Raw genomic sequence first — 14,455 nt, 5'->3', positions numbered from 1 at the left:
ATCACAAACAACGAGTGTTGTTTTACACATCATTATTATTGTTGTTGCACCCAGGAAATGATTTTAAAAACTCTAAACCACGACAGAAAGTACACGTTCGTGTTAAACAGTATCTGAATCTGAACAAGAGCACTAAAATGTAAGTATAAAGGGATATAGAATCGTAAAACTTGTACGTAGGACGAGGTGTTTCAGAAGAGTAAGTGTCATTTACAAAGTCAGGTGATGACAACCGTTAATTATAACATACCAGCAAGATAATGGAGATTATTAATCAGACGTTTAGTGCTCATGCAGTGTGACTAAGGTTTCCAGGATGAAGTTTGTTTATTGGGTTTGTTTCCCTGTCGACGATATGGTATCACATAATATGTACACGTTCCGCTTTTAGTGTACTTTTTGTTTGTCTATCTGTCAAAACTTATTTCCTAGCTAGACGCATGGTATCAAATTTAAAGGTAACCTTATCGTTGAGCGTTGTTAAGAAGGTTTGTTAGCCTGTTTGTCAAAATTATTTCCTTGTTGACGGTTTCGACATCTGCGTGCTCTCCCCAGGTGATGTATGGACGGTCCAAAACATAGTAAAACTTTCTTTAACTGTGACTTTGTCATGGATATTCTTCCTTATTAAATGACTCCATGCTGCTATTTACTCGGTATATCCTAGATTATGTTACGATAAAAGAAGACCACCTTCCCCTTGATACGGAAACAATTCATCTGCAAGCGTTAACGACAGGCCGTGCTTCATTTCTTGTGGTTCAGCGAAGTAAGTGATTTTTTCTGTTTAGTACACATGTAATTAAATTTTCAATATTAATGATGTTAACAATATATTAAATTTAAATGTCACATTGACAGATTATTCACATTAACAAGAAACGAATATTTGATATTTCAAATGATTAATGCATATAAAATCGAAAATAGTTATCCAGTTGGTATTTCTTACATCGCCTCGATATATACATATTTATTGTTAAAATAACAGACAACAAATAATTATTCGTTCAATTATCCCCCTAAACAATCGTTTTCGAATACAGAATTAAAATTCGTAATTTTGTTAACTTTTATACATTTTCGACACTTCATATCAATTGTAACAGAATGAAACTAATGATATTAAAAAGGGAAGTGCTGGTCACTATCACCTGAATGTTCTATATATAGATTCTGTGACAATGAGGAAATAATTTAGATTTTTTTTTCTGATATCATTACTCAGAATGCCCCCATTTGAAAATTTTGCTAACTTATGTTTAGTGCTACTAAAGTGACGTTACCTAAAATAGCTCGCAGATTAAAAAATCATTAAGTCTTTTGGAATTTCGCGAGACAATGCAGTTACTTGAGTTATATGGATTACTTCGGATGATTTGTATGATTTAGGCCATTAACACAAAATCCCTACTATATTGTCTGATAACCTTTTTTACAGCTAAAAAATAAAACTGAAAGATAGAATTAAAACCAAAATGAAATAACATTAAAATCAATCCTTATGCGATTAATATATCATGAAAAAAGAATAAACATATCCAGGACTGAGTTGCGAAATATGTGCAGATCTGTTTTTATATTTTCATTGACAGTTTCCAATTACAACACAATCAGTTACCTATATATCATTTCTCTGTTTTATGTGTTTTTATAGACGGACATGGAAGCGTTTGGTATGCTAGCAGTATATTTGACCTGTCTGAGTTTGGGTGCAAATGCTCAGTTTGTTGAGCTCATGCGCATGGAGGAGATAGACATACTTGAGCGTCCCAGTCAAACTGAACTGAGCACTGACATTGGACATGCAGTCATTTGTGGTAATGGACTAATTATCTCTCGATACTATGTATTAAAGGTTCATGATTAAAACGTATTACTTCAAAACCAAATGTTGTAAATGTTTGTTTTAGCAGCTGCGAATCCCGATGTTATGATTACTGCAATACGATGTTTAAGGTCTGAAATACATTGGGTATACATGTACTATTGTCTTATTTGATTTACTGTAAATCAACTTTCTTTCGTGGCTATTATTTTCACGATTTCCATTTCAAAACAAGTTCGCTAAGGTTAACATTCGCAGATTTTGATTTAAATGGAAATTCCTATTAAATATAAATTCGATAGATATTAATTCGTGGAGATACAATTTCTCGAATCGCCAAATCGCGGAAGTAAATCACACACGAAAGAAAGTTAGTGTACAGTACATATTTCGTTTTATGAACCGCATGAATAGTGACCTCTGTTACATTTACTGGTTAGGGTAGCATGTTTTGTTGTGGCACCCGTAAATGGAGGTTATTAATCCTTACGTGAGTGATGTTATATGTAATTAATTGCTTCCATTGTCTCCAGGTCCTCCTAATGTGGCAGCATCTATCACCTGGTCGCCGAAAACCCCTAACCGTCACCAAAACATTGACTTCGCAGCCAACATCACTGCTCGTAAGTTATAACACCAATATTAAGAGTTATCTGTCCTTGCATGTAGGTATTGATTGTGACGTCATGTGTTTGCGAACATAACTTCATATTATATTTAAGAGAAAACGACGTAACGTTTGTTCACAAAACAATATTGTCGCAATGGCTACCTAACCGCAAATGGGGTAAATGTAATGTATATATATATAAGATTAAATACACATTGACTTGAAGGTATGACTTCAGACTTTATTTCATTTTTAAAATGGACGGAAAGAATATGATCTTTTACCTTGTTCTTCTTTTTTGATTTGCATGACGTGCCTCATTTCGGTGATTATGTGAGTGTCAACGCATATATCAGAAAGGCTTCGGATTCTGTCTCAAATCTGGTTAAAGGATTTCTTAATCTCTTAATCTATCAAATGATGTTTTAATGATTTTTCACTTCTCTTAGCACATTTGAAGGTTGGACGATCTTTATTATGTGCTACTAGTAGGAAACACCAGACACCATACAGCCATCCAGCGATTTCTTAAACATATGACCATACGCATATTCGCTTGTCGCACATGAGAATGCTGTTAATGACCTATTTCAAATTTTGAACATGTTTTGCATTAACAGCCGTCAATGTGTCGTCTGGGGTTTTAGCTGGTGAGGTCTTTATGTCAAGAGTGAAGCAGAAGATCTTCGAGTTTACGTACCCCTTTACATGTGAGGGACTGATAAAGAAGAAGGTGAAGATAACTTGCCCTATCAAAAAGTCAGGTAGGTAACACTAGCACTGAATGTATAATGTATAATTATATTATTTCTGCTATCATCTTATTTTGGGTCGCGTTACTTAATTCGACTTTCCCGGGAACATTATGTCGACCCTTTGGATTATACTATTACTAGATAGGTAAAAATTGTGTTCCTGTAACGCGACCTTAATAGAACTATGACAGAAATATGCCTCCATAGCTTACTACAAAATGGTTGGCTGACATTATGCTATCATGGAATCGAATACATGTACCCGGGTATAGTAGGTAAAATAACTATGAATGATTGGTGCGAAACTTCGAGTCAAACCTTTCGTGATATAAGAATTAGATAAGCAATAAGTATCAATATATATGGCACTATTTCAGCTGTAATATTATAATCGATTAAAATACCATGCAGTATAGTTTAATATGTTATAGCGAACAATGACCATTCCATTTTCAGACAACTATTATGTCCCATTTACTGGAGATGCTGGAGAACTTCCAATGGTGAGATCCTTAGAATAATGGTGGATAATAGGACCACTATCATCCCATTATCAGTTTGTTTGGTTTCATCGTGTAAAAGCTCATAACATTAAAGAATCTTTTACATTTTAATTGTGGAGGAAAGTACATGTAAAATGTTCACGGGGAAAAACATCGACCTTCACCGAGTACCTGTAAACGGTTTCAATTAGGCCGACCTAGAATGAAGGGTCAGGCCGACCTAGAATGAAGGGTCAGTGGCAACACATAGGACAACTGTACCACTCGGTAACTGATTCATAACTAACTTGTGTCGGTAAATGCCACACACACAATAAAATGCAGGATTTTTATAAATCATTTATTGTTCATTTAAAACAAAATTCTATCACAGTAGTGAATTGGTTCCATTCAATACATTTCAAATGTTAAATATCATTGCTACCAAGTAATATACACACGCTAGAAATACGTATAATAGTTTTATTTGTGAACGCTTCAAATACATACACACATACGTACGCATTAGTCTTTAATCTTACATGTACTTACAAAATAGACAAATTAAATGAAACTTCTATTTCCAGGGTTCTTTCCGGATCGAGGGAAAGGTGAAAAACCAACATGACGAGGAATTCTTATGCTTTAGCCTGAACATCACTATCACCGACTAATGATGACAATGAGTGACAAAAACGTTCACCTCAAACGTTCACCTCACCATCAACGTGGATTAAGATAAAGGAAGTGAAATTTATTGACGTTTAAAAAAATGTATGTACATTAAAAGTCATATATATGTATTGCATATCAATTAAATAATGTAACAAATGTGAAAATATATCGTTATTTGTGTTGATTTCAATCAAGATGAGGACGTCCATATGACGTATCCAGCAATTCGCTGTACGGAATGATCGGTACGTAGTATGCCCCTTCCAAGCTGTAGTAAACTGGTGTCAAGGGGCGTATTTGAGATCTGTGGAGACTAGCAGAGTTCTCTGTTAACAAAGAATACCTTATGATATCAATCATATATATCTTATATGAAGATTCTAGGAAAACTGTATGATTAATTACATTATATCAAGTAGAAAAAATATTAACATCAATTTTAAAATACATGTAAATATTGACTACTGCTTTGATGTGAAAACCAATCTAGATTTACATTGAACATAATATATATATACATGTATATTATATTATGCAAACGATATGTGCATAATATACAGAGGTTACTAGAATTTAACAAAAGTTTGCGTTCTCATCATGTAAACTAAAACCATATCTGAACAGAAGACGGTAATGGTTTGGTATATATGATTATCATTACATGCATATCCTATTAAAAAACCGACATATTAATTGGAATCACATTATCAGGTTTAGCATCAACCACGTAAACTTCCCATGCTGAACAAAGAAAACAAACATACCTGCATTAACATGACACTGGGGTTGACGAAGTGGACACCTTCAATCGTGGGTAACTCAAGTCCTTTTTCTCCTATAGCTAATTACAGAAGAATTATCGGTAATACAAATCACCGAAAACAAGTCACTTCACTTGAACTTATTTATTATACTGTTTTAAAAGTAAAATGATTTGCTACGAATTACATAAAGAAGAGTGAACGACAATAAAATATATTATTAGACACAACTAATGCACCATAAAATGAACGGTTGATAATACTACTAATAAAAAAACAAACAATATAAGCATTGATGGGATTATGTAAATCAATTTAGTTATATTATCCAAATGAAAACAAAGAATACAAGATGCAGTATTGTAATGAAAAGGAAAATAAATCCCAACATGTGCGAATATATTTTTTTTACAAATTACTCACAAAACCATTTTTATACGTACAGTTTATCTTTGGTATTACTACAGTGTTTAGAGCGATGTCGATGATGAATTGTAAGGCTTTGTCCTAAAAACAATGAAGACAATCATGTAACACAACGCCTATCTATTTCTTCTTTGCATATCGAAGAGTTATCTGCTCTTGTGGGTAGGTATTAATTGTGACGTCATGTACATCCGAGAGTAACGTCATATGTTTCAGATAAAAGGACATGAGATTAGCTCACAAGTTAATGACATCATAATCCATATATTCCAGCAAGGGAGATACATCTTTTATATACAAAGTGGGAGTGCCCACGTTCTTTTAATACTTTCGATCCCTAATAATGCAAATTGAATAGTTGATGTTTATTGATAAAGTACAACATTTATGAGAAGTTTTATGAAATGAAATTATTTGTTTCATTAAATGAAATTAATTGAGCAAAACACATATATACTGCTTTAAAATAGTCATGTTAAGTTAATGGTTATTATTTTGAATTTAACCAACACCACGTTTGACGTAAGATAATCATCGGAATGCAATCAAAATATAAAGTTGTTCAGTCATTCCTAAAACCACAATTAAAAATGAAATCGATACACATATCTTACATGGATATCCTGAATAGCTGTCTTCACCACTTTAACGCCAAATCTGGAATAATAGTCAGTCTACGTAATTACTACAATACAAATAACAAAAAATTGTAAATTACACTATGATTACAGCGCCTGATATATCGAACGAACTACTAGTTTATGGAAATATTTCAAAATATGACGTTTTTATTTTTTTTATTTGCTTCTGGATAATAACTAAAAAAATCTTACTTGACGTCTCTTAACTTCCCGAAGATTGTTTCGTTCTTCACGTGGACATCTGCCGCCGTGCTCATGCTCTGTACATAAGATTAAAGCATTTTTATTGATAACCAGCTAAAAAAACCCATAAAAAACCCAAAAAACGCCAACGTCTTTCGTTTGAAATGGAATAAAAACAAAACCCCACGAATTTATGACTTATATTAAGATACCTACAACATTGAGTGTGAAGAGATAGGCGGGTGTGTTCCTAACTGAGTATTTATAGAATCTGTTTCCATAGTAACTTCCTGTCACAGGTCGCGCGTAGAAGTCAATGATACCACTCGCGTTACCAATGACATCCTGGGGAGTCACAGCAACAGCCGGAACAGATGCACTGCGCATGTGAAGATCAACCTGGCAATTCGGATAGCTTTTTTGCAACTGCAATAGATTATAACAATAGCACAGCATTGGTTTAAAACATGTTCATAAAGGAATTGGTTAATGTCAAGATATAGCAAAACGTTCTTAAAGTGTGAGGAGTTTTGATAATGTCGAGCAAATATATTTTATTAACCGATATGAAAAAAACTCCTCCAAGAAAACTTTTCCAACCGGTTGCTTAAGGTGAACACAATTTAAAATCTCGAAATTCAGACTTTTATGTCAACAGCTAGGGAGAATGGGACCTGGTGCACAGTCTGTAAGCGTCTCTGGTTTCCATGACGGCGGATGTATGAACCTTACCTGAGGTATGAGGTTACCAATGCATAGAAGTGTGTGACACGTCGTGTTTAACGCAGAACGGTTGGCAGCAGGGAGCTGAAATCATAACTTAACAATTAGAGGATGGGATCAACCAACAAATGCAAACAAGCAACTTTAAATATATAGCTAGGAAATAGCCTTTATGGAAATGGAATCTACTACTGTAATACTCTTTTGTATGTATAAGATTAAATAGCCGAGGTGTAAATTGCTGATTCAGTCAGTGATTGACCTGTTCTAAATATAAAAGCTTCTATCTGGTCTGAATTTTAAGTGTGTATAGTGTTGTTACCAAATTGATCAGTCCTTTTGCTTTTGGTATAAAATATTATATTAATATCTATAGAAAACGCTGGAATATTTACTTTAATATGATTAGCCACAGGAGTTTGACGTTCTGTCAATAATATATAGTATACATATATAAAAAATACCCCTATATAGTCAACCTCCTATGGATTAGCATTATCTCAACGACATATCTCAAATATTTATTTATTGCTAAACGAATACTGGGACTGATTGTGTAGTCTATATAGTGTTCAGCCTGATGATGAAAATATTGTAATTGACGAATAGAAAATGTAAAAAAAAGCAAGATGTTTTAGTAACAAAAAACGTAAAAGAAATGCATACATTCAAACACGTAAAACTTATATAATAATAAACAAGTAGAGGTATGATCCGGAATGGTTACAAATATAGGTCAAATCCGGATTAAATTTACTCACATCCTGTGCTGTGAGGTTATAGGCGAAGAATTTGTGAGTCTGACCCTGGTATAGCAGGCTGTTAACCATGTAGTCTGACGCCCAAACATACATCATCCGACTTGTATCATTCCATGCAGGGAGGGGCGGGGCCTGGAAAGGGGGCGGGGCAGGCGCAGACTTCCAGTCGAATTCACCCTGATAAATTTATTAAATTAAATCAATTAAGATAATAACATTTCAATAACGACACTGTTATGAATAACTTTTACATATCAACTATGACTATATTTATCTCTCATACTTTGAAACGCTTTGTAAAACTATAGTAGTTTAATTACATGTAGTATTATAGATTTGCAGTAGGGAATGGTCTACCTACAAATTAAAGAAGCTTTGTATTTCAACATTGTCTTACTGTAATATTTAAATAATAAATGATTACGAAAATTAGGCTGTTGTTTACCTTATGATAAGATTCCAGAAAGGTCTTTTGAAACATGGGCTGTTCGTCCATACTGTAATCCAGTAGGAATGTATTGGCTATATCAACAGTCACTGTTGTATAAAGAAACAATCATATCTTATAGACTTTGATTTTTGCCCTTGTTAGGGGTGGTTCAGCCGACGGCATATCATTATTAGACAGTCTATATTTACCAGCAAGAGTAATATATTCAAATTTCTGTTTATTGTTATACATGTTATAATTATCAAACCATTTTAGCGTAGCCGAATGTTCACTCCTGCGTATGAAGGTTTTAGATCTGTCCCATGTGTTTGGGAGTTGGACGATAAGTCATCCATATCAATTTATCTATACAGATATTCAAAAAGTTCTCTCTTAAAACTTTTTTTGTTCGGAATGGCTTATAAAAATATAGAAATCAGGATGTTGTTTACATTGAAAGAACTACATCACAAAGATTGCCAGTGATCTTACCTGGTAATTTTGCCAAAGCGTTTTCGGCGTTTGTGTTGATGAGGTTCGTCACAATTCCACATATCTGCGAGAAATAACAAACAATGTTGACGATATACAGATAGAAACATGGTATATCACCAAAGTCCAAGCGTAACACAACTAATGCTGTTATTATATGTATATGGCTCCCAATATTTGCAAATGAATAAAGACAACTTAATCACCTATCATACAAGTTCGGGGTGTCAGGTCTGTAATCGTACAAGTTCGGGGTGCCAGGTCTGTAATCGTACAAGTTCGGGTGCCAGGTCTGTAATCGTACAAGTTCGGGGTGTCAGGTCTGTAATCGTACAAGTTCGGGGTGCCAGGTCTGTAATCGTACAAGTTCGGGGTGCCAGGTCTGTAATCGTACAAGTTCGGGGTGCCAGGTCTGTAATCGTACAAGTTCGGGGTGCCAGGTCTGTAATCGTACAAGTTCGGGGTGCCAGGTCTGTAATCGTACAAGTTCGGGGTGCCAGGTCTGTAATCGTACAAGCTCGGGGTGCCAGGTCTGTAATCGTACAAAACGGGGTGCCAGGTCTGTAATCGTACAAGTTCGGGGTCAGGTCTGTAATCGTACAAGTTCGGGGTGTCAGGTCTGTAATCGTACAAGTTCGGGGTGCCAGGTCTGTAATCGTACAATTCGGGGTGTCAGGTCTGTAATCGTACAAGTTCGGGGTGCCAGGTCTGTAATCGTACAAGTTCGGGGTGCCAGGTCTGTAATCGTACAAGTTCGGGGTGCCAGGTCTGTAATCGTACAAGTTCGGGTGTCAGGTCTGTAATCGTACAAGTTCGGGGTGTCAGGTCTGTAATCGTACAAGTTCGGGGTGTCAGGTCTGTAATCGTACAAGTTCGGGGTGCCAGGTCTGTAATCGTACAAGTTCGGGTGCCAGGTCTGTAATGTACAAGTTCGGGGTGTCAGGTCTGTAATCGTACAAGTTCGGGGTGCCAGGTCTGTAATCGTACAAGTTCGGGGTGCCAGGTCTGTAATCGTACAAGTTCGGGGTGCCAGGTCTGTAATCGTACAAGTTCGGGGTGTCAGGTCTGTAATCGTACAAGTTCGGGGTGCCAGGTCTGTAATCGTACAAGTTCGGGGTGTCAGGTCTGTAATCGTACAAGTTCGGGGTGCCAGGTCTGTAATCGTTACAAGTTCGGGGTGCCAGGTCTGTAATCGTACAAGTTCGGGGTGCCAGGTCTGTAATCGTACAAGTTCGGGGTGCCAGGTCTGTAATCGTACAAGTTCGGGGTGTCAGGTCTGTAATCGTACAAGTTCGGGGTGTCAGGTCTGTAATCGTACAAGTTCGGGGTGCCAGGTCTGTAATCGTACAAGTTCGGGGTGCCAGGTCTGTAATCGTACAAGTTCGGGGTGCCAGGTCTGTAATCGTACAAGTTCGGGGTGCCAGGTCTGTAATCGTACAAGTTCGGGGTGTCAGGTCTGTAATCGTACAAGTTCGGGGTGCCAGGTCTGTAATCGTACAAGTTCGGGGTGTCAGTAATCTACAAGTTCGGGGTGCCAGGTCTGTAATCGTACAAGTTCGGGGTGTCAGGTCTGTAATAGGTGATGCAAATTTACCTGTCCAGTGAGAGCTGACTTAATTTCGTTGGCCACTATGCTGCTGAAGAGGTTGTATATAGCGGAAGCGCCGCCATGAAATGTGATACTAACACCGCCTATCCCGACACCACAACCGGAAGCTTTGATGTGGGGCCGGCCATTGGTGTCCGCACCTAAATAAAACAACAGCTGCATGAAGTGAGATGAATGACATACATTGTTTTTGGAACAAGCAAAGAAAAAATGAAATGCCATGACATGCTTTACGAATTATAAAACAAATACTAGAATTATAAGTTTTATGTGAATTGACTTACTTAGGGCGATATCCTCATGAAATGACACTCCTGTCGCCGAAAAATCGAAATTTCCACTGTCAGATATGAAACTGTAACAGAAATGTGATTATCATTAAATATCAGTTTTTCATTTTTAAATAAATTTAAAGTTGATTCTATTCTAGATCTTTAGATAATATGTACATTAATGTCCACGTAAAATTCTTTAAATGGAGATTGTTCATAAGCTTCTATTTTACTTTAACAAAGGAAGCATTAAAATGTAAATAAGTTATCATATTTGATTATATGATATTTTGAGTACTTTTGGCTTTTACAACCACAATACCTTAGCCGTCATCCACGGATAGGCAATTGAACAGGAAGTGCATCAGTTGATTACCATGAGGATCATATAAAATACCTCAGGGTACACGCTCCATGTCCTAAAAATGAACGTGCTTCAAATTCGTCAATACACTTGCATGCAAGGTGATTCAAAGTTAACATATGTAATACAAAACAGATAGAATGTGTGGAAATAAACTTTACAGTGTATGGTAGGCCCAGTTGCCATGTATCTGTAGAACAGCGTTGCTTCCCGACCAGTATACCCCATTAGGGTTCAAGGTCACCTGGCTGGTTGGCTTGTTAAATTCTGTAATGTGGATCCTGTAAATAATGGTATTTTGTCAGACAATGTTGTATTCCAACATGCATATATATATATACTGAGAACGTGCATCAATAAAGAAAGTACTTGTTTATGTTTTTGAATCGTGTTTAAATCTTTAATGATGATTTGGATCTCGAAAGCTGACTTGATATATATATTCCGGACTTATTATCAATTATTGTTTTGATTGTGTTATCATTTGTCTTCGTATATTATGATAATACTAATATATTGCATTAAAATAAATATACATACATTTATAATAATACTGTATTTCTGACTTAATACATACTAGTCTATTACATATAATAATACAATGGAACCATTGTTGTGCGTTTGATGATTTGTGTGAAACAGAACTGTCTAATCATTACATACCCTGTGAGATGATAAGTTACTATACTAGCGGACCCGGACTGGTCAGGGACGGACACTCCGATAATCGCCTTAGATAATACATCTAGGGCAACATTGTTTGCTGAAACCGTAAGTAAATACTGCATAACTATACATAGGTAAGCTATCAATGTGATAAACTCGGAATAATCAAACATCATATCTGACGTATCAAAATATCAGCAGGTAACGTTTATATGCATATATGCAATACATTGTATAAATGAAATGAATAAAATATCCCATCACTATCAGATTTCATCATAGTTGTATTGTTTGTCAAAATTGAAATTATGTATCGAAACAATACAATAGAGTCTATTGAAATTATGTATCGAAACAATACAATAGAGTCTGAATATGATATCAGATATGATGAAAGGTATACTCAGCTATATGGCAAATGATTTGCTGGTGACATCCTCAGCTGAAACACTATATATGGTACATGTTTAAATATTAATCAACTGTTTGCTGCTTTTATTCCTCCAGTATAATCAATATTGATTCTGCTCTGCTGGTTATTTAGAATTATAAGTCATATTGATATTGCTTTGATGTCCTTGTTTATCAAATGCATGATAAAGTGAAGGCACTTGCTTAGTATTAGGGTGCTAAGGGCTAAGTAGGATAATGTGTGTCTATAGTCAAGTGAATCATACACTGATACCGACATGAAATAACAAGAACAATTTTCATTGATATATTTTTTAACCAGTATTAGTATTTACTGTTTCCGAAAATGGTACCACTGGCAATGGTGGGATGTGTGTACATGTCTGTCGTTATAGTGGTTGACTGTATCACACACTGCCTTATAGACACACACTAACACTCAGCGCACATGTAAGTACAATACATTTGTTAGAGTGTTATGAAACCTACCGTAGGTCAGGCCTTCTGATGTGATTCTCGTCTTGAAGCCAGGACTAACAGACTCCGTGCTAGGTCGACAGGAGACCAGCAGCAGCAGTAACAGTATCGGCGATGTAGTGGTGGTCATTGTGTTGTCAAGTTTCCATTACGTGCTGATCAAGGATACACATTTCAGATACTGAAATTGTCAGCTACGTATACGTATGTGAGTGTGTGTGTGAATATACACATAAATGTACTGTCGTCTATAAATAGAAAAGATTCACTCCAGTGACCTTCCCGTAGTAGTGTACTTGTATGGCACACAGCCATAAAAGATTGCAGGTTTTCAGTCACCCGTGTAACCAAAGTTCCTCTTCAAAAAAAATTCTTCGTATGGGTAATCAAATAAGTAGTTTTATAGATTTCTGTTCAATATGCATATAACATTATAATTTCTGAAGAAAACTAAAATGAACGAAATGTTGGATAGCAAAAGCTGTTTTCAAATGGACAGCTAAACAAGAATAAATAAGATCAATCTAATTAGAGTGACTGCGTTGTAAGAGAAATACTAGGGAAGAATTTAAATGCAGTATTTAGGTTTGGTATGTGATTAGCAACAATTAGTTTTTTAAGTGGCACCAAAAATAAGACAATGAAATCCTTTTCACTCTAGAAAAGTAATATATATCATAAAGGCATCTAATACATTGTCGCGCATACCGTGGGTAGCCAATGTCGGATTTAAACAGATATATAGAGAGTAATTACTGAAGCATGAAAGCTGGATTCTGGTCTATAATTATCGTTCTGAATTTATCGTTATCGAAAAATAAATAAATAAATACATGGTTGGTATTTTACAATACAAGTGTTGTTTTGGTGTGAGACTGTCGGCTTTCCGTGTTGAGCACCAAAAATAAACAATGTATTGTAATACTAACTGTGTTTATCCTGCAACCATTGGCTTATAAACGACGTTCAAAACGAAAACAATTTGTCGGTTATTTACTTGGTTTTGCTAGAAGCGAGACGCTACTTTGTTGCTCAGGAAAAGATTCATTTATTACACCAGGCCCCGATTTCTTGACGCAAACTTAAGTCCAAAACTGTCATAATCCATATAGGTTACATACGCAGAAAAAAACTTGATTTTTGACTTAGTCTGCAATTTCGTTTCGAGAAATCGAGGCCTGAAAATAACTTAATTTTGACACAAGTCGTCACTTTTGTTTCGATAATGCGAGGCCTGAATGTACTCATTTTTACTGCCGTGAAAAATATTTATTTATCGCCTTTGTAAACAGTTTCAGTAATCTTGTTATTTTCTTTAAACTCTGAGTGTAATATCACTGAAACAGACATGGAAATCGTTCCCAAACAAATAATTATTTACAATACATACCTTTGTGTAGCAATAAACGATACCGCAATAGGGAGTTTTGATATCTGATATCGTAAAAATGACGTCATTCCAGTGAATGTTACGTCACGTTTTGGCGGGATTGAATGACGCTAAATTCACCGAAAGGTTATAGTTTGGGATCAATTTAAAAATAGAGTTCCGTCAGATGTGGAACAAACTCACGTGAATTGTATTGATGGATAAAACATTTCGTATTGACGTTCGTGGAGTATAACGTAATCAGAAGCCTAGGCTAGCGAAGATGCATGTGCAGCATGATAAATGCTATATATTGGTACAACACGATATCATACTTTGATAACACGCAACTAGTAGCATACACTACAGTGTAACTTCTTGATTATTGCCTTTAAGAGATTTTTAAAATGGATACTTTGTCGAAACATGTGCCACGTGACTAATTTCGCTTTGTAACATTGGTATTTTGATGGTTCATGATGTTGGTGATCTGGTAGAATATGAGCCTTAAATCACTTTG

At 35.7% G+C, this 14,455-nt stretch overlaps 2 protein-coding genes across 2 annotated transcripts; one reads left to right on the top strand and one right to left on the bottom strand.

Annotated features, from left to right (window-relative positions):
- Positions 1-262: 262 nt before the first annotated feature.
- LOC138315946 (uncharacterized) lies at positions 263-4,402 on the top strand. Its single transcript, XM_069257367.1, has 6 exons — positions 263-769; positions 1,658-1,820; positions 2,362-2,451; positions 3,059-3,202; positions 3,650-3,696; positions 4,263-4,402. Exons 2-6 carry the CDS (start codon positions 1,664-1,666, stop codon positions 4,347-4,349), a joined length of 525 nt encoding a protein of 174 aa, XP_069113468.1. The 5' UTR covers positions 263-769; positions 1,658-1,663; the 3' UTR covers positions 4,350-4,402.
- On the bottom strand, positions 4,023-14,371 carry LOC138315945 (bactericidal permeability-increasing protein-like). The gene is made up of 15 exons (XM_069257366.1): positions 12,579-14,371; positions 11,676-11,775; positions 11,174-11,293; positions 10,661-10,731; positions 10,362-10,516; positions 8,768-8,831; positions 8,291-8,382; positions 7,846-8,022; positions 7,094-7,168; positions 6,578-6,787; positions 6,371-6,438; positions 6,152-6,194; positions 5,555-5,618; positions 5,115-5,191; positions 4,023-4,676 (listed from the first exon to the last, which is right to left on the bottom strand). Exons 1-15 carry the CDS (start codon positions 12,694-12,696, stop codon positions 4,635-4,637), a joined length of 1,476 nt encoding a protein of 491 aa, XP_069113467.1. The 5' UTR covers positions 12,697-14,371; the 3' UTR covers positions 4,023-4,634.
- Positions 14,372-14,455: the final 84 nt, after the last annotated feature.

The sequence above is a fragment of the Argopecten irradians genome, chromosome 2, assembly GCF_041381155.1.
Source record: "Argopecten irradians isolate NY chromosome 2, Ai_NY, whole genome shotgun sequence".
Lineage (NCBI taxonomy): Eukaryota > Metazoa > Mollusca > Bivalvia > Pectinida > Pectinidae > Argopecten > Argopecten irradians.
The sequence above is the reverse complement of the archived record's forward strand: the minus strand, read 5'-3'. Positions and strand labels throughout refer to the sequence as shown.

What these genes read in the sequence shown, in the direction of transcription:
- LOC138315946 (XM_069257367.1), top strand. Translation starts at nt 1,664, where the DNA reads ATGGAAGCGTTTGGTATGCTAGCAGTATATTTGACCTGTCTGAGTTTG. An exon ending in TTGCCCTATCAAAAAGTCAG is followed by an intron (nt 3,203 to 3,649) that starts GTAGGTAACACT and finishes TTCCATTTTCAG; the next exon opens with ACAACTATTATGTCCCATTT. An exon ending in ATGCTGGAGAACTTCCAATG is followed by an intron (nt 3,697 to 4,262) that starts GTGAGATCCTTA and finishes TTCTATTTCCAG; the next exon opens with GGTTCTTTCCGGATCGAGGG.
- LOC138315945 (XM_069257366.1), bottom strand. Translation starts at nt 12,696, where the DNA reads ATGACCACCACTACATCGCCGATACTGTTACTGCTGCTGCTGGTCTCC. An exon ending in GTAACTTATCATCTCACAGG is followed by an intron (nt 11,294 to 11,675) that starts GTATGTAATGAT and finishes CATTATTTACAG; the next exon opens with GATCCACATTACAGAATTTA. An exon ending in AACTGGGCCTACCATACACT is followed by an intron (nt 10,732 to 11,173) that starts GTAAAGTTTATT and finishes TTTCTGTTACAG; the next exon opens with TTTCATATCTGACAGTGGAA.